We start from the raw sequence: 21,045 nt of genomic DNA, 5'->3' as shown, positions 1-21,045 counted from the left end.
ATGCATACCTATAGACACACATGGTACAGGGACAACAGGGCCACACATTCAGTGCAAGAGGGCAGTTCAGGGCATGCGGCACAGTAGAGTATTGTGGATTGGTTCACCATGTTCCAGTTTTCAGAAGAGGCTCAACAGCTTTTAGAGAATACAGAACAGCACCTGCTGCTTCTAAAAATGAGATCTACTGGGAAATTGTTAAACTGGGGTAGGTGAAGGTGAACTAGTCAAATGAATAAACAGAAGTAAAATTGAGGAGTTTCATTCCAAAATTAGATATCATTATCTGAAAAAAAACAGACAGCAGACAGCTACTTTTACAAAATTATTCATTACCAAAACCTAAAATAATGATGGTATTTTTTAAAGGATCCATGGTAACAAACATCCTTAGTTGATAAAATGATAACACCTTTACTGTCTGGATCGTCTGTCTGGATATATTGAACTTCAGGTAATGATGGATAGCATTTTGAAAATGAACTCCTCAGTTGTAATTTGAGGGCTAACCCTTCACTGGTATGGAGACACATTTCTGTCTAAAGAAATCATACATGAATTTTTACATTTCTCAATTGTAAAATCATGATTTGCAAACCCAAACTCTACGAAGTGGGACTGTAACCTAAGTTTTGCAAGTACAATCCTCATGTTAAAACTACAAATCACCATTTGCACCTTCAGTTCTCTGGCAAGCAACAACATACCTGGAACCTGTATACATACACCGAGACAAGCAAAACACAACAGACAGAAACAAACTGAAATCTAGGTCAATCCCATTACTACCAGTGCTACAGCATGGCAGCAAACACCAGAAGTCAAGCGCTCTGCCTCCTACTCAGATCCTCAACAGGAGTCAAGCAGCTGTTGCAGCTGTTATGTCATTTTGACAAAGTGAAGTCATCAGGTGCTCTAAGGCTGACCACAGTGAATCATATGTCGCCTCATTGGCCTCATGCAAAAACAAATACATACACACACCCACACAAACATATACAGATATGTGAATCATCCCCCTGAGGTGAGGCACTGTGGAGTAGTTAAGTATAGAGAGATACTTCCATAAACGTGTCAGCTAATAAAATTAAAACAGACAGCCAACGCACAGTGATGCTTCACCTGAGTAATTAAGCGCTTAATGCATCATTTAAGCCTGAACACTGCTCCAAAACATAAACCCTGTGTGTGTGTGTGTGTGTGTGTGTGTGTGTGTGTGTGTGTGTGTGTGTGTGTGTGTGTGTGTGTCACAGCTCTGAGTGAAGAGACAGTTGAGTAGTAGTGACTCATTGTGGCCCTCAGCGTTACCTCACCAAAAGCCTTATTAAATCTGCATAAATCAGCCTGGGTGTTTTTACCTACAATACTCCTTTTAATGTTCAGCAGTCATTCAGTCATCAATCAATTATTCAACACACTCAATCAAAGGCTATAAACACGTTCGGTGTAAAGCAGCGGAACAGGAGTCGAGGAGTCATTTGAGACCTAATCTGAAAAAGCCAAACAAAGAGTATTTGAAGAAAGGCCGACCCAACCCAGGATTCTAGTGTAAGATATAAGAACAGGCAGAGTGTATAGGGAACCAGGGTTGGGAGGCAGTATAGGAAATTAACTAAGGTTTAAAGCCAGAATAGGAAATCTACTAAAGGTTTAGAGGCAGCATATGAAATCAACTAGAGTTTGGAGGCAGGATTAGGAAAGTAACTTGGGTTTGGAAGCCATATAGGAAACTATAGGACTTGGAAGCAGTATAAGAAACTAACTAGGGTTAGGAGCCAGTGAAAGAAACTAATTAGGGTTAGGAGGTAGTCTAGGACACCAAATCCTGTAAATATAGAGGCAGCATAGTAAATTAACTAGGTTTGGAGGAGGTATAGGACACTAACTAGGCTTTGGAAGCAGTATAGGGAACTAACTAAGATTTGGAGGTAAGATTGAAACCTCTCCTGTGTTCAGAAAGGTAGATTAGAACCAATCTAATGATGGTCAAACTACTTAAATGTTTGGATAACTGAAATACATTCTATCCAGTTCACATACAAATATCACAGAAAAATGCATGACCATCACTTCCAAAAAAACATTTGCACCTGCTTTAATTTTCAACAAATAAATTCAAACAGTAGTGCACAATTATTAGGATTTCTGATCACATTCGTTATGTAATTTACAGATTATGTCTATTTGGTGTTGGGTGACTGATGTCCTACTGTACTGTAAATGCAACACCACTCCTCTGACACTCTGTGGTCTTAGGTTTCACTCGAAACAGTCCTGGTTAAACTCTAATCTGATCTGGCCTCATGCCTATATAGCACAGAGTCATGCATTTATGCTTTAAGTCTCCCTTGCTGCGTTAGAAAGGCAACACTGTGCCAGCATTTTAACATAATGGTTTTTATAATGCCCTCTGGTGCTATACAGGATGTGGGCATGGCTCTCCAGTGATAAAGATATAAGATCATTTTACCACATACTTTGATGAAGGCTGTTAATAGGAATGGTACACGCGCACACATCAAATGCGTGCAGCATGTACACACCCACACCTACACACACAATCATATAGTACTCACTCATAAAAAAAACACCATCCAGGCCCTGCAGTATTACAAGCAGACAAAAACGATGCATAAGGCTTCACGACTGTTACTGTATGCCATATTCTCTCCTCTCACTCACTGCTTCTTTATTTATTCTTTTGTTCTTTATTCTCGCTCCTCATCCCTCTCAAACAGATAAGCTCAGGAAAATTACTTTCCTTCTCCCCACAAAACTGAACCCATCAGTTTTTCATGATAGCGGGTTAGGAGGACAGCCTGCATGTAGATTCTCACATCTGATCCGGAGCGCACAATCTCATCTGGAATCTGGAGTTCCTTGAATTCAAACTTGAACCTCCTTTTTTTTCAAAGAGACCACGGACTTATATGCTTGCATGAATCAAATTCTATTGAGGAGTTCAATAGATAATCCACCTTAACCTCGGGGTATGGGTGTCCCAGCTAATACCTGATACCTGTGCTGGGACATTATAAGGCCAAGGAGCCCGTACACACCCCAGATCAGGGGAAACCTGAGGAGGGAGAGCTGCCTCCCAGCCTGGCTCTGGCACAATGTCAGCGATAAGCTTATTGTATGGATATCTAATACGTCTGCAGAGAGAGGTTTCTGGGTTAAGATGGTTCAGATTAGAACCATGACAAGGAGGTGGAGGTGTGTGTTTGCGGAGGGAGAAGGCTGGTGGGCGAAGGTAAAACTATAGGGTGTGTGCTTGTGTATGTGTGTGTGTGTATCACGCACTCAGTGTGTATGCCTGTTTGTCAGTGTGCATTTGTGTGTGTTTGTGGGCATGTGTGTGGATTTGCGTAACTTTGTGTGCATCAGGTGTGAGTATGTGTGTGTTTATGTGCATGTGTTTGTACACTAGGATGTGTGCTTGTGTGTGTTTGTGTGTGTGTTTGTGTGTGTATGTGTGTGTGCAAACACACTTTAGAACCTGGGTACGCATCCGCCAGAGAAACAGAGATGTGGAATGCAAGTCCATGTGTGTCGGCAATCCCTTTCCCCTCTCACACACCAACATGATGCCTCACTCCATCTGACGGCAGCAGGCTCCAGTAACCATATCATGACTTTATAATAACCACATCACATCCATGGCGAATGAGGTGGAATGAAAATCTAACCTAATTTGGAGAGATACACGACTGTGTGAGTACTAGGGAGTCCCCAGAGATGAGGCTCCGATTGAGAGAGCTGTGTGCTGCGCTGGTAGCATGCTCTGTGAGCGTGTAATGGTCTTAATTATCATTTAGCATGCCAGCCTCATTGACGAGGTATCAAGCCAGTGATAAAACAGGAGAGGAGGGGGAGAGAGAGAGAGAGAGAGAGAGAGAGAGAGAGAGAGAGAGAGAGAGAGAGAGATGCAAACATATAAACACTTAAAGGCACATGCACACACGCACACACCAAGCAGAAGGATATATTTTTAGACTTTCACTTATACACGACTTAAACACACCTAGGCCCTGCATGCATATGCACAGATGTACACGCACACACATATATCCGGCGAGCTGAGTGACAACTCTCTCTCTCTGAATTAGTCACCGTGAATGATGTGTAACCAGCCATGACTCGTTCTGGCTGGGGAGATAGCTAATTCACTTTGTTTAATTAGCCAAAAGTAGTAGCGCATCCTCTCTCTCCCCCAACATATACTCTTCACTGCACATCATCCACCCATCTGCATGTTCCCTCTCGCTGTAGAAAAGATAGACCTGTAACCGCGGCACTGTCTAACACTTCATGGGGCAAGACAGTTCCCTTTGAATCATATATTTGGAGTGAATGATCTCTCTCTCTCTCTCGCTCACACACACACACACACACACACACACACACACACACACATATACACACTCCTCCCCCTACTTTGTGATGTGTTTGAGGAGAAGGCATCCTCTATACCTTCAGAGAGATTTCAGGCAGCATTTGGGGGTGACAGCTCCAGAGGTAAAGTGCGTCCCATCTCCAGCGGGCTGCATGGTGGAAGTCTGCAAACACTTTGGCTGGCACCTCTCTTCTTCTCTGAACAGGACCACGACTAACCTAATGTCTATGGAAATAGAATAATTCAGCTCTATCAAAACTTCAAGGTAAAGTGATTTTTTTATTTTAGTTGTCGGTTCATGTCTCTTTTGAGTCCCTTCTGCTCTTTTGGGTGCTTTAGTGGGTGTTTCTATGACTTCTACAACTAGATCTTTTACACTGTGCTTTGAAGGGGATCAATGAGCTACAACTGGGAGTCAAGTGATTATTGTTTATCATTACGTATATATACTATCCTATCCAGCTCTATAATACCCTATAGTGTGGTATGGTAGGGTAGGGTAGGGTATGGTATAGTATAGTATAGTATAATATAGTGTAGTGTAGTATAGTATAATATAGTGTAGTGTAGTGTAGTATAGTACGCTATCTTATAGGCTACATTATAGGCTACATTATAGTACCCTATCTTATCCTATCCTATAGTAGCCTATAGTATAGTATAGTATAGTATAGTAAAGTATATTACAGTGTAGTATTTGTGTAGTATAGTATGCTATCTTATACAATATTGTACCCTATCTTATCCTATCCTCCTATCCTATAGAATAGTATAGTATAGTATACCATAATATAGTATAGCATAGTATAGTTTAGTATAGAATAGTATAGTATAGTATACCATAATATAGTATAGCATAGCATAGTATAGTATATTATAGTAGGCTATAGTATGCTATAGTACCCCTTTTCTATCCTACAATGTATACTTTAGTATACTATATAATAACCTACTATCATTACTAAGGTGATATAAAGCAAAATCCCAAGCCCAAACAGTAAAAAACTGCTTTCATCTGTCTTCTATTAAACATGAGCCAAGGATAATCTTGTGACAATAAAACATCAGTGTTGAAAAGTTAATAACAGCCAGCCAGTTCCACCTTGTCCTGCTCCACTTTGTTTCCATGGAGAGCTGGAATACCCTAAAGACAATAATAAGTGCGTGCACAGCATGCGGCAGAAAATAATAAATACATTTATGCGCAATTGTCACATTTAATACATTTACGGAGCGCGCTAGTGAATTCATTATTACACCATATGCTAATGCAGCTGGGTCCGTGTATTTATGAGTCTCTCTGTGTGTGTCTCTCTCTTTCACTCTCTCTCTCTCTCGCGTGCGCATAGGGCTTTTAAGTGTTACCAACAACTGCTGTCCCGGAGTCAGTGCTGTAGCCTAATATATGGTAGGAAATCTACAGTATGGAGGCTCCAGCCGTGTATTGTTCTCCATCCAGCTTGATCCACAGTAGCAGCATGTCCCGGTGCTCTGGATGGGAGGTCGCTCTGAACTTGCGCTAAGGCCAATTTATCGTTACAACGGAGAGCGCGGCACAGCCGGTGAATGGGGCAACAAGAGAGGATGGGGGCAAAACTACTACGAAGGTGAATACGAAATAACGTCGATGTTACATAGACGACGGTCGTAAGTGAAAGGGCGCATTTTAGCTTACTGATACAGTTGGACACATCGCGACGGCGAGAGAAACCGGTCTGGTCCTCAACTGGAGATAAATGAAAGGCTAAACAGCAACCATAACATGTGGATGCACCCGATGTCTGCTGGAATGGGGTAGTTGATGATAACAGCACCGACATGCACGCTGTGCCGCCTGAAACAGGTTGGTTTCGCCTTGATCAAACTTCGCTGAAAACGGACGTGGGACGATCTGCGCGCATTTAGGTCCTGAAGATGAACTGAATCGCTGTCTGTTAACGGCGCGCCTGGAAAGTACAGCAGGTTTATTATGGGAAACAGCGCTGCAGCATTCACTGGACTTTTCCTGTACGTTTTTCCTAATCGCCGCATCTTTGTGAAGGTCATCTCCTAATTCTGACCCGGATATCCTGCAGATTGGAGTCGCACACAAACACTGAGCACTCTCTGTGTGTGGGTGTGTGCGTGTGTATGTGTGTAAAAAAAACTGCTTTTTTTCATTTTCTTGTTAAGCACAGAACACTATAGCTACTTAAGTGATGTTAACTTTCATTTTTCTTTCACACCCTCTTGACACTCAGTATCAATATTTTAATTGCTGTCAACAAATTTTAGACGCATGGATGCTACCCTTATGAAAAATAACTATAGTAATCCTGTAATAAATTCTTGTGGGATACTACAAATATCAAAAGAAACTTATACTTAAATTATATAGGACTATAAAATCTCCTAGGAATGTAATAGGGGATGAAAAATACCAGAAAGTACGATGATGTCACTTTAAACTCACTACTGACTACCATACACACTCTATAAGTTCTAGGAAGATTATACGACACACCCCCAGCATCACTCTGTCCCATTTATTTCTCTTTCATGCTCAGGTGTGTGTGACCTGAGGTGTTGTTGTGAGACCCCCAGATGGACGCCCTGTGCAACGGAGCCAAGCTGCCGGAGGACAGTGATCCCACGGCGGACACCCGGCCCCCTCCTACCAAGCTGGCCCGGCTGGAGCAGAACGGAGCGGGACCCTCAGCCCAGGACAGGAGCAGGCAGGGGAGTCCGGGGGCCAAACCCCCCGGCCTGGCCCTCAAACCCACCGCACTGAGGCCACAGGGCAAGAGCTGGCACAAGAGAGGTAAGAGGGGGGTTGGGGGACAGATGCACAAAGAGGAGGCAGTAGGTTCTTGTTTGTAAAAGATTGTTTTTCTGTGTTGGACTGTGTGTGTGTGTGTGTGTGTGTGTGTGTGTGTGTGTGTGTGTGTGTAGACACTTGTGATTCTTGTGAACACAATAACTCAGGGGCAATACATGATAGAACTTCATACACCACAGATTTACACCACAGGTTCCCCCTATAGACTGGATGATCTGATTCAATTTTTCGAGCATCTTGCTGCATACATTTACATATTAATGAGGAAAAACTGATTTTCTCAAAACTACTATAACACCGTCATGCTTTAAGATACGGCTTTCATATTTATACCACCCATGTGTTACGCAAAGACAAGCACAGTATGTTGACATATTAACTAATATTTACTAAATATTTACTAATTATTGCATTAATTAGCTTAATTAATGACCTCATCAGCATAACTGGTTTTGTTACATATATATATGGTGATTGTGGAGGGACATTAGGAAGCTCAATGCCTGTTGTTTTTTTGTTGTTTCTAGTATCAAAAGCAAATTCAGAAACTTGAATTGCATTCATTTGCATTGAGAAAACAACGTGTGTATGTGAAAGAAAACAATTTTATTGATTTGGTAATGAAATTGACCATTATGTTATAAGTTGAATAAATACCTGGCTATTGGTCAGCTAAGACTTGCTTTTGTCTGGGACAACCCTAAAAAATGACTGACACATTTGCAACTGAACAATTCTATTATGTCACATTGACTCTGCTCTTCTACTACACTCTTACTGTGTATGCGCCGCCCTACGACATCATTTGGATGGTGTTGTGTGCTTGTGCTTGATGCGGTGTGTCCGTCACCCCAGGGAGCCTGCTGCCAGTGTTCTGTGTGGTGGAGCACAGGGAGAGCCTGGTGGAGGGGGAGAGGAGGGAGGAGCACGCTGAGTTTGTGCTGGTCAGGAGAGACCTGCTGTTCAACCAGCTGATAGAGATGGCCCTGCTGACACTGGGCTACTCACACAGCTCCGCCGCACAGGCCAAAGGTACGACACACACACACACACACACACACACACACACACACACACACACACACACACACACACATTTACATCACAGAAAGAGCTCAGGACACAAGGAAATTCGTACTTACGCGCTCTCACATCTGTGTGTGTTGTGTGTGTGTGTGTGTGTGTGTGTGTGTGTGTGTGTGTGTGTGTTTGAGAGTTGTGTTCAGGTCTGATCCAGGTGGGCAGGTGGAACCCCGTCCCTCTTTCCTGTGTCACAGACGCTCCTGATGCCACAGTGGCTGACATGCTGCAGGACATCCACCATGTTACCACCCTGAAGATACAGCTGCAGAGGTAGGGGGCAGACCTTACATCTATAAATGTATCTGTCTAAATTGCAGAGGGATGCCATGGTAGCACAGTAGCACTGTCGCCTCACAGTAAAAAGATCCTGGTTTCGTATAGGGTGCTCCAGTTTCCTCCCACATCCCAAACTCATGCAGTTGAGGTGGATTGTGGACTTTAAATTTCCCAAAGGTGTGAATGTGACTGGCGGCCTGTCCAGGGTGTTTCCGTGCTGTTTGTCCAAAGTATGTGAAGAAAGTTTCAGTTGGGCTCATGGGCCAAATTTGATCTATACAAATTATTTTTTGGTCTTCTAGCAGTCTCCAGAGAGTGATAAAATCTTCTATTTGGACTATTTTGATGCTGATTAGATTTAACCATCAGACTGTAAAAGCCATTTTCTACTTGCTACAATTTTCAGGTCTGTCACATTTTAAGAGTTGGGCATCTGTGTTTAAATGCTGGTTCATACCTTATAGGCTATAGTCTCTCTGGTTTAAGGTTCATTATTATCTCAAGATTGAATCCCTGCCCTTTAGATTGGGGTTAAATCAGTTTCGTGTCATTTAATTCAAATAATTTTAAACTGGGAAGGTAGTTCTATCATTCCCATCAACAAAAATCAAATGATAACACAGAGTGTTTTTTATTGTAAGTAATACAAAGGTTTGTTTGTGTTTCCTCTGGATGTTCCTCCAGTCCAAAGACATGCAAGTCAGGTGGATTGGAGACTCTAAATTAAATCCAGTCCCCCGTAACCCTGAATAGGAACAAGCAGACAAAGAAAATGAATGAATGAATGAATACATTTAGAAGGATATCCACCTCCTGATCTGAAAGAAATGAAAATGCTACGATCCAAAGTGTGGTTTTAGTGTCATTTTTAAAGCCACCTGCTCTCTGCCTAGCTGTCCCAAGCTGGAGGACTTGCCAGCAGAACAGTGGAGTCACTCCACAGTGAGGAACGCTCTGAAGGAGCTCCTCAAGGACATGAACCAGAGCTCCCTGGCCAAGGAGTGCCCTCTGTCCCAGGTACAACACACACACACACACACACACACTCAGGGCTGTGCTGCGCAGAGAATCCATGCAGCCAAGATGAACAGAAATAGGCCTGAAGTTTACAGTGTGTAGATAACGTGCTTGTCCTTCCAAGTCCTATGTGTGTGTGTGTGTGTGTGTGTGTGTGTATGCTTACCTTGGCGTGTGAGAGTGAGTAAGCGTGTGGTCCAAAATCTAGACAGGAAGTCCAGATGCTGAGGAAGATAAGGTGTGGGGGCAGAGAGCGAGAGAGAGAAATAGATAAAGAGAGATGGCTATCTCTTAAAGAGCCCCGCTGCCTCGACTGCTGCTGCCTATCTCAGTCTCGCTGCTCTATACTGCCAACCTGTCTACCTGTCAGCCTATCTCTCTGTCTGACTCTCTATCAGTCTATCTGCCCATCACTTCCCCTCCTTGGTATTTCAGCTTTCCAGATCTCGGCAGTGATGCAGCAGTATTTCACATCCAAGTCTAGCTTTAAGGTCCAATTCTTGTGTGTTTTATGAATGCATACAGACACACACAGCAGGCGCACACACACACACACACACGATTGCACAAATAATTCTATATAAATCATGCAGTATTTGGTGACGGCTCTCTCGATGAATATTTATAATAATCAACATAGTCTATCTGTTATTTTGCCTGGGGGTGCATAGAACATCTACAGTTTGATAAAGAGAAATCGCTCACTATCTCTCTCTTCAGACCCTTTCCTTTTCTGCTGTGTTAAGATTTGATACCAGCCCGTCTCCCCTCCCCCATCTCTCCCTCTCTCTCTCTCTCTCTCTCTCTCTCTCTCTCCCTCTCTCTTCCCCTCTCTTGTTTGCGAGAAGCAGATTAAAATAAATATGAGAAGATGAAAGGTGTAATCAGATGTAAAGATTGCACAGGATGGTCTTAGGGGAAAAACTGTGTATCTGTGTGTGTGTGTGTGTGTGTGTGTGTGTGTGTGTGTGAGTGAGTGTGTGTGTGAGAGAGAGAGAGAGAGAAAGAGACATGACTACTCTCTGACGACCTCTAGTCTTTTGTTTGATTACTCACACACACACACACACACACACACACACACACACCACACGCACACACTGACACACTCATCTGTCTTTATTATCCTATTTACCTGGGGGTCTTTTTAATAACACAGATCTGAGTTCATTAATATCAGATGTGTGAACAGCTGAGACACCCAGGCAGCCCAGAGCAGCCACTTGGAGAATGTAATGAATTTCTATTGTCTTCTCCCCTCTGTTTCAGAGTATGATATCCTCTATTGTAAACAGCACTTACTATGCAAACGTTTCGGCTACAAAGTGTCACGAGTTTGGTCGATGGTACAAGCACTTCAAGAAGACCAAATGCTTCCAGGGTGAGGGATTTCAATCAAACCTGTAAACGATGGGCGTGGCTTGGTAGATAAGTCTTAATATCCGCTCCGTTTCTAATTCTTTATATGTGTCTTTGTTTTCCTTTTCCTCGCCCCTCCCCTCTCTCCTCAACACACCTCCCGTACAGAGATCGACAGTTTCTCTGACCAGTCAGCTCACATTACCATCACCCAGCAGCCAATCCCAGGTAGCACAGCGGAGCAGAGCCTTCTCTTCCCTCACGGAGGCGTAGCCAACGTTTGCGGGCGTCCCCCCCTCGCGCTCCGCCCGTCCGGCCTGGTGGCCGCGCCCCTCAGCCCGCAATTGGTCAGCCAGCAGCTGGTGATGGCCCAGTTTCTCAACCAGCAGTACGCCGTGAGCCGCATGCTAGCCGGCCAGGGCCTCTCACCCTCCCAGCAGCAGTATCTCAACCACCCCCCCGTAGGGAGGGCTCCCACCGTGGTGCTTCCCAAGGGCCCGGACCCCCAAGCCCCGCAGCAGGCCCAGTGTGGCCCAGGGGGAGGCCCCACAGCCGGTCCGCAAAACCAGACGTCGGCCGGGCTGTCCGGGGGCCCGTCGGACGTGTCCTGCGATATCTACCAGTGTGTGAGGGAGGAGCTGAAGAGAGCGGGCATCTCCCAGGCCATCTTCGCCCGGGTGGCCTTCAACAGGACCCAGGTACGGGAGAGAGGGGGTGAGGGGGGAGCAGGAGGGGGTAGATAGTGATAGATGGTGTATTGGGGATGGCAGTCTGAACCAGAGGGGTTAAAACTCATAAGAGGAGGCAACTGTTCACTGGTGATTATCTTCTGGAAGTGTTTCCTGGTGCGGTGGTAGTAGGTAAGTGTCTGTTCTGTGAATGTTTGATGGTTGGCACATCTGCGTGGCCTTTGCCGCAGTGCCCCCCTCCCCCCTGTGCATGTGTGTACATATGTGTGTGTGTGTGTGTATGTGTTTGTGTGCGTGTGCGTGTGTGCTGGTGCCAGCTCTCTGCAGCACGAAGCCGGTGCCAGCACTGAAGCAGCTGCTGGGCCAACTAATCACATCCCCTTGGAGAGATGCTGTCTCCCTCTCTACCTCTTCCTCTATCTCACTGTCCCTCCATCTTGCCACCTTTCCCTCTGGTAGCCCCTCCATCCGTTTAATCTCTCCGTCTCGCTGAGCATCCACCTTTTATTTTTTCTTAAATCTCTCCCTCTCTCTGGCCGTCCATCTCCCTCGTTTCCCCATCCAAATCTCCCTCTGCCATCGCCTCTTACACTAAAATGCAACCCTATCTGCGTCCATCATCACACATACACCACCAAGCCTACAGAAATGGGGCTCAGAGGACAGGCTTAGCCCATTGTTATTATTATTATTACCGTCATTATCATTTTCATCATAATAAGCAGAGCCAGTTATTATCCACCCCCACGTTTCCACACTGCCAAGACCAAGGTGCTCTGGTGCCAGCCGTACCAGTTGGGCACGATGCCAAGATGCCAGCTAGAAGTGAGGGAGGCATTTGTCAATTGGTGATACACGTTAAGTCTCCATCTATTTGGAAGGAGGGGTTTGGTGGGTGGATCCATAGACTTATAATGATCCATGATTTGAATAAGAATGCATGTTCCTCTCATGCAAGCGTGGAATTCAGGATTAAACCTAAACCTAAAATCTCCATGTGATGTGTGAAGGCCTTCCTGCGTAGACAGACAATTCTGAATAATTCTGTCTCTACCGGCAACTAGTGTGCTTTAATAGCAGCGCTCCAGATGTTAATCTATTGTTGTCTCTAGCTGTTAAATGGTAACCTGTGGGGACTTGTCCAGGTGTCTGTTTGAATGGGATCCAGTGTTGGCTGTGAGGAACTTTTGCCTAATGCTGCCAGGCATATTAGAAACATTAGATATATCATCTGTACATGAAAGCAGGTGGGAAAATCCAAGATGTTTGATGTGAAATGTATCGTAGTATCCCCTGTATGTGTGATGTTCAAGGTGTCAAGCGCCACGCTCAGCTAAATCAGTCAGCGTTCGAAAGATTGTCTGGTACTGACAACCTGCCACTGCACCATTTCAAAGGTTTCATTATCAATTTCAAGGCATCAAAAGATATTAATATTAACTTCAAAACAGCGCACACACCATCTACTCATCACACTGTGGGCTTGAATCAGGCGTGTGAAATTCTTCAGTCAGTATTTCAAGACACAGATGGTTCTAACCTCAAAAGAATAACTACATTAAGACTACCTGTAATAGTGGCCCATGCTTTATTCACACCAAAAATCATTTTTTAGAGTAGCAGTCATGTTTTTCAAATGGTGGATATCTCATTTTGGAATGAAACTTCATTTTATTCTTGTCACTCACAGCTGTATCTTATCTAAAATGCTCACAATAGTATCTGTCTCTTCAATTCTTATAATAATGGCCTACTGGTCTTCACTAGTTGATGACCGATTATGTTCAGAAATGTATTTAATCATGGGAAAATTGTGTTAAGAAAAGCACATACAGATGTGCGTTTATATGTGTGTGTGTGTGTGTGTGTGTGTGTGTGTGTGTACCAGGGCCTGCTGTCAGAGATCCTGCGGAAGGAGGAGGACCCTAAGCATGCCTCCCAGTCTCTGCTGGTCAACCTGCGGGCCATGCACAGCTTCCTGCTGCTGCCTGAGGCCGAGAGGGAGCGCATCTACCAGGAGGAGAAGGAGAGAAGCCTGACGGGATTCACACCCTGCAGCAGCAACACACCGCCCAGGCCCACACAGGTCAGAAGAGAGTCTTACTTACTTCTGTTATGAGTCTAAAGTATGGGTTTTTCCTAGGAGGGGGGGGGGCACCAAAATACCCTGCCTAAGTGCTTTCACTTTCCTGAACTTTTGTTTGAGTAGAAGTGAAATTACAGGGCTAAAAAACTACTTAAATCAAAGTAAAATGTAGCTGATTTAAAATGTATGATTAAAGTTGCTGAGTTACTTAAAAAACAGAATGTTATGTGATCTTTCCCACACAATGTAACATTGGTGAAAGGACCGAGTTCAAACTATCTCATTTTAAATAAAATAAATATTATTTTAAAAACAAATAAAATGCATACGTAAAGCGTGAACCAAAACCATTTAGGGATCTGTTAGTGGTGGTTTCTGTATAGACAATCCTACTTTCAACAGCATACTGTACTTTCACAACTGTACATCTAAACAGGCCAAGGCCATGGGTTGGATCTGTTGCTTTTCACTGACTTTCCTTTACCTTATTTCCCTCACTCATCATGAAGATGCTTAGGGAGAGCCCGCAAAATGTATACTCCGTAATGGATGCGATGTCAAATGTAGCAATATCAAAACATAGCTAAGTAAAAGTAAAATTAGTGATTTCAAAAAAATACAAGTGCACAAAAAAGCTGTCCAGAGTAACAAGAGTAAATAGAATGTGTCCCTTGTACTCTTGTGTTTTTCTGATGCTGCAGTCCAGGAAAGATGAGGTAAACTGTGTCAAGGCGGAAGATTGGCCCTCCCGGCTTCCCCTAGCCATCTCTTCAGTGAGTCTCTCCTATTCTCTTCCTCATCACGTCCTCTCTCCGCTACTCTGGATTCCTCCCACCTTGTCCATCGGTCCGGTACTTTGTGTGTTTACTGTAACTCCTCTTTCAATTCAGTTGCTTTGTCCGTCTCTCTCTCTCTCTCTCTCTCTCTCTCTCTCTCCCTCTCTCTCTCACTAGGCGAGACTGTCCCCAGTTACGGGAGACAGGGGGTTGCGGACAGACAGCTGCGTTCTCAACATCAGCGCTTCTATCTACGAGGAGATTCAGCACGAGATGAAGAGAGCCAAGGTGTCTCAGGCTATGTTCGCTAAGGTGGCCGCCTCCAAGAGTCAGGTACACACACACACACACACACACACATTTTCCCCCAATTGTTCCTATTGCTTTATTGTTCCAATCGGTCCATGATGAATCCATTAATACAGCTCCTCAGTGAAAGCAGGGACGGTAAGTATGTGTGGAGGAAAGCCCAGATAATCAACCAGCAGCTGTACTCTACAGAGGACTATCATCAGTGCATCAGACTGCTTTTGTGTCCTAAATTACTGGTTTAATAGTCGCCATACACAAACACATGCACAGGCGCACACACACATACACACACACATATACACACATAGACATATACACCAGTTATTTGTGCACAAAAGGCACATAGACATGCATGTATGTACAAACACACACACACACATAAACACACAGAGATGATTTGAGTGTTTATTGTTCTCATTTTTATGGCAGCGCCATAAGCTTGTTATTGCCTTTTGTTTTGAGGATAATTTCTCTTCATGGAATGGGGGGATTTCAGCTGTCTCATTTTCTCTTCCTCTCTTGTATAACTCCCATAACCCCTTTCTTTCTCTCTCTTTCTTTCTTTCTTTCTTTCTTTCTTTCTTTCTTTCTTTCTTTCTTTCTTTCTTTCTTTCTTTCTTTCTTTCTGTCTTTCTGTCTTTCTTTCTCTCTCTCTCTCTCTCTCTCTCTTGCCCTCTTTTCTCTCTAACTTCCCCCTCTCTCTACTCATCATAAGGATGTTTAGGGGTCATTCAGCGGTCATGCCAGCACAGACAGGTGGTCCAAAACCCCCGAGGTTCTTTTTCTTTCTCTCTCTCTTCACTGGCCTTCCATTTTACCTCACTTCCTCTGTGCTCTCTCTCTCTCTCTCTCTCTCTCTTTCTCTCTCTCTCTCTGTATTACCCCCTCAGTAACTGTGCACGGCTGTTTGGCAGGCAGAACCATGTTGGATCTCTCTGTTCTATCTGCACTGTGCATCTGGATGGCATTGTGTACTAGAGCTGGGCTACAGCCAGGTGTGTGTGTGTGTGTGTGTGTGTGTGTGTGTGTGTGTGTGTGTGTGTGTGTGTGTGTGTGTGTGTGTGTATGTGTGTGTGTGTGTGCGTGTGCGTGCGCGTGCGCGTGTGTGCCTGCCTGCCTGCCTGCCTGCTTGCACACATGCTTATGCTCCAGTTCATGAATCCGAAACTAGCTTGGCTTTACGTTCCTCAATCTGCCACTCACAAGTTTCTCCCCTACTGATGCAGAAAGTATTCTAGCTAATAAGAAAATCCCACTGTGATCTTTGGGCTTTGCTATGAGTGTATTTTTTCCTTCTTCTAAAAGGAGATTGGGCAATCTGCCCTTCACCACTTATTTCTTTTTTTCTGTTGGTATATTTTGGGGTTAGACAGGAAATAGACAGGGAGTTTTACAGCATGGACTGGATTTGAATGAATTTACCGACATATATTCACCATGGGAAAGCGCCCTGCTTCACACTCATAGTCACACAATTTCACACCTGGGAGCTTCCCAGTACAACCACAGTCTTCTAATGTTTCTCCACTAGAACAACTGGGGAATCAATTGACAGTCATTGTTGAAGGAAGGGAGCGTGTTTTTAGTTTTCACTTTTTCCCCAGTTTGTTTCAGGGTTATCCATGACTTTCTGGTTACTATCTCCATTTTTATTACATTCCATTATTTAATACTAGATAGGAGAGTGTGTTTATGGTATGTGGGACAATAACTCAAGAGCAATATATGATAGAAACTTCAAACTTGTACTACAGGTTCCCCCTATAGAGTATATGATCTGATTAGATTTTGGAATACCTTGCCGCATAAATTTACATAATAATGAGGAAAAACTGATTTCTTGAATCTGCTATAATTCCTTAATGCCTTAATATTCAGAGTGCATATTAATATCACCCATGTGTTATGTGAAGACATGTGTTGACATAGAAATATTTGCTAATTAATGCATTAATTTGCTTAATGAATGACCTAATTAGCATAACAGCATGGTTATGTTTAATATATCAGGGTGATTATTATGGCGGGACATTAGGTAGTTTAAGTGCCTTTTGCTGTAATACATTATTATTGATCACCGAAGGGAGATTCTCTTTTCGCTTCTCTCCTGTACAGGCAGGTCAGAGCACAGGGTCAGATACAGACCAGCAGCAATACTGGAGCTCACTGTGATTCACTGTCTGGCTCAAGGACACTTCAGGAGGGTGGATGTTGGCTGACATGGGGGCTTGACCTCCTCCGGTTGAAGGACAGACTCTCTCGATCTCGATAATGCCTTATAAAAGAGGGTTAGTTGGTGAGTTCCTGACAGTTTTGCGTGTGTCCTCTGCAGGGTTGGCTGTGTGAGCTGCTGCGCTGGAAGGAGGATCCGAGCCCAGAGAACCGCACCCTGTGGGAGAACCTGTGTATGATCCGCCGGTTCCTCAGCCTGGCCCAGACCGAACGGGACGCCATCTACGAACAGGAGAGCAGCAACACGGCACAGCAGCACTGCACTGACAGACTCATGCTGCTCAGCAACGACAGCGCGCTGGTGAGGCTGGATGAAAAACAAACACACAGGTTCATGGACTCACATATGCACACACACACATACACACATTGCAACCCTGCCATGTCAAATGGGACTTTCATATAAGTAAATGTCCAACCTATATCAAGTTCATGAAAGCTTTTACATTTGCTGTTCTGAACACCCAGACTCTGGTAGCCCTTTCCCAGGAAAAATCATCTGGTGCATGAAGTGATGCGTTTTAGGTTTCCAGCAGCAGCAACAGCGGTTTGTTTGGAGTAAATAGAAGAACTGGCAGTTAGCATGAGCAGCGATAGACACCATGTCTTTACAGACAAAGAAAACAGAAACTTCATCAACAGAAAATCCAAGGAAAAGATGCCACAGTAGATTTAAAATAGATCTGTGAGAAGTACATGACTGTTTATCACTAAAGATGTTTCCAAAATTAAAAAAAATCTGGATCTCACAGATTATTACTTCAAACAAGAATCACTGGATGTTGATTAAATTGTAGCACAGTTAATACATGTGGAAAAAAAAGTTCTTTATCCCATTGTTTGTTTGTTTTTTTCCCTGTGAATACACATGCAAGCAGTTTATGTCGGGGAAACTCATCTGTGGAGACTGAATGGATGGATGCCTGTCTGTGCGGCTCACAGCAATAGCAGCATCTTCTTCATAGTGATTTCAGAAGCTATTATGCGAAGAAATCAAAGAAATCTAATAATCTAATCTAACCCATATTAATATACTGACATGGTTGAATCTGACATTATTATAAAAAAGAATACATCTTCTTGCAGATAACACTTCAAAAAGAAATCATGATTAGGACATCAAGAATAAGACATAGCAGATTCATTCAACACACTTCCCCATACCAAATCATGAGATGACTTGACTTAGAATAGAATAGCTCAGAGCCCGCTCTGTAATATGGACAATAGCCCAAGTACGGCAGCCTGAAATGAAATGAAATGAAATAAATAAATTAATAAATACATAGATAAATGATTAAATACATAAATACATGATTAAATAAATAATTAAATAAATAATAATAAATAAATAATACATAAAAAATGTATTATTTCATTTTAATTTAAATTTTGTCATACATTATGATCTCATATATGGGAATTGAAACTGCAATTCTATTTCATGATTTCAGCTGAATTATGTAAATTTGCAACTTCCACATCGGCTTACTTCAGCTTACTTCATACTTGAATAACTTTCTCACTCTCTTGCTCTCTCTCTCTCAGTACCAACACCACTCTCCATTGCCGCAGCAACACCAACTTCAACCCCCGACCCCTCAGGCCCATCAACCCTCACAGCCCGAGGCAGGACCTCACCTGTCTCCACGGCAACCGTGCGCAGCATCTCCAGCTGAGTGCGAGGCGGGGGGCTGGGGGCACCTGAGAGTACAGCTGCGGGGCAGAAGGAGTAACGGTGAGAGAGGGGAGAGTAAGGACTGGGTCGACGGGGGGAGGGGGGACTGGGGCAGTTTGGGCAGGGACTGGGATTGTACTGGCAGGGCGAGGGACAAGTGTGTGGAAAACAACGAGCGGGCGAGGGACGGGGGTGTGGGCGATAAAGTCACTGATGCGGTCAATGGAGACGGCTGGGAGAAGGACAGGCTCTCCACCAAGTGGCCTGGCCTTAAAGATGAAGACCGAGGAAGGGTTTTGGTCCGCGTGGAGGCAGATAATGAGCTGGGGGGTGGGGATGACGTCAGAGGTGAGGGGTTGAGGGTGTCCCGCGAGGCCCTGGGGATCCTGCAGAGCTTCATCCAGGACGTGGGTCTCAACCCGGACGAGGAGGCGGTCCACACCCTGTCGGCTCAGCTGGGCCTGCCTGAACGCACCATCCTCAGCTTCTTCCACAGCCAGGACCACGGACAAGTCATGAGTCAGAACTGCAGCCAGCATCAGCACCATAACCACAGCCAGCACCACCATCAGAGCCACAATCACAGCCGAGACGAGCCAAACCTGGCCCAGGCAGACAGAACGGCTGAGGGACGGGAGGAGGGGCGCACGGAGGAAGGTGATTCACATCGAAAGGCCGAGACAGAGGAGGCAGAAATGGAGAGAAAAGAAGGAAGTGAGATAACTATTTTGAAAGAGTCGGACGTAGGCACTCAAACCGTTCCCGTTATGAAGGAGGAGCAAGAGAGCTATATCTAACACAAATCCATCCAGTGACATAACATGGATGAGCCATATGTTCCCTATGAGCCACTGAGGTGCTTTGCTTCTCTGAACTCAGCCTCTGTTACACAGCAGTACTGACTCACCATGTTTTGATACTGGTATCCTATAGGTGTGTGTCTCAAAAGATTATGGACAGACTAAAAGCTGACTAATTATATCTGTTTATACCATGCTGTGGGAAGATACTCATTGAATTTTTCCACTGAATTTGTTATACGGCCAGTATAACCAGAGACCTACAGTATGAAGTAGCTCTACCCAAACTGCTTTACAGTTTAAATTTAATAAACTGGCGACATCATATCAAACCTAATACGTTTAACCATAGCAAATTTGATTCGAAAACTGTGCTGTGATTTGAGGATCCTTAATGCACTTGGACAGAGGATAACTGTGACTATAAGAAACTATAACATTATTTCACATGGTTTCTGTGTAGATATGTGTCTGGATGAATGGGGCCCAGATCAGATTGCATATCCTTGTTTATAAAGAGAAATTTAGTTGGTTGAATATCTGATTTTAGAGAAATGTTCATGCCAGAAATGCCTTGTAGAAAGTGGCACTGCCAATCTGTTTTTTTTCTATGATCATAATATCTCCATTGTTGTTTATTTTTACTATGCTTCACGAGTGCTTTGTGTTTTGAATCCGTTTTTGTCGTAGTCATAAAAAGTTCAGATGATCGTTTCCTTCAGGAATCTCGCTGTTATTTCTTACATTGTCCTTGACCATGTTTGTTGCATTGCTGTATCAACGATCAAGTTTCTTGTTTTTGTTTTGGATGAAATGTGTATTATGAAAAAAAACCATAATAGCTTCATACGCTATATAGAGAGATTGTTTCCAAAATGACATATCCTCCATCAGAAATAATTGATGCCTGCTCTTATAAAATGACTGTTGAGACAAAAGTAAAGCACATTATGGGTCACTATTAAGGCCCTGAGTCATCTTTACTGACAGAAACATCGCGTTTTTAAGAATATAATCCTTTTGAAATATTGATGGATGAATTTGAGATAGTGACATTTTTCCAAAATTGATATATAATGTTTTAGAATTAACCCCTTCATATATATTACAGGGAAACCAGAGCAATTTTTTACTGCAATGTTTAATAAATCAATAGATCAAACAATGGATCAGTTACCAATGTGATAAACGGTATATAAAAGGATATTCACAATGTCTCTACTGTAAATGGGTCCATTCTTGTTTCTTTGTCTCCCCTTTGTTCACAATATCAACTTTTGTTAATGGTTATTAAAAGAAATAATTTGCTCCTGATCAAATAATCATTCACATATTTCCATTGATGCATGAATTTGTAAATCTGTCAAAAAAAAAAAAAAAAAATAGCTACAAGTTTTATGATACAAGCAGGCTATTTATCTCCTGGCTGCAGGATTTTGCTGATTCCTCATCATAGCAGAGAGGGACAAAACAAAGATGAAGGATTATGAGCTGATTGGAAGGTTTGCTTTGACACTTAGTAA

The 21,045-nt window shown here is 43.5% G+C and overlaps 1 protein-coding gene across 1 annotated transcript; it reads left to right on the top strand.

The window, feature by feature from the left end:
- Positions 1-6,477: 6,477 nt before the first annotated feature.
- On the top strand, positions 6,478-20,803 carry satb1a (SATB homeobox 1a). The gene is given in 12 exon segments (XM_071529308.1): positions 6,478-6,528; positions 6,943-7,196; positions 8,070-8,246; positions 8,441-8,581; positions 9,457-9,590; positions 10,860-10,971; positions 11,118-11,647; positions 13,527-13,724; positions 14,678-14,833; positions 17,145-17,345; positions 18,593-19,234; positions 19,283-20,803. Coding segments are annotated over 11 exon segments (2,745 nt in total). The 5' UTR covers positions 6,478-6,528; positions 6,943-6,979; the 3' UTR covers positions 19,520-20,803.
- Positions 20,804-21,045: the final 242 nt, after the last annotated feature.

The sequence above is a fragment of the Centroberyx affinis genome, unplaced genomic scaffold (genome assembly GCF_046629955.1).
Source record: "Centroberyx affinis isolate AG114_WGS23_722 - 3 ecotype Tasmania unplaced genomic scaffold, CSIRO-AGI_Caff_v1 ptg001778l_1, whole genome shotgun sequence".
Classification (NCBI taxonomy): domain Eukaryota; kingdom Metazoa; phylum Chordata; class Actinopteri; order Beryciformes; family Berycidae; genus Centroberyx; species Centroberyx affinis.
The sequence above is the reverse complement of the archived record's forward strand: the minus strand, read 5'-3'. Positions and strand labels throughout refer to the sequence as shown.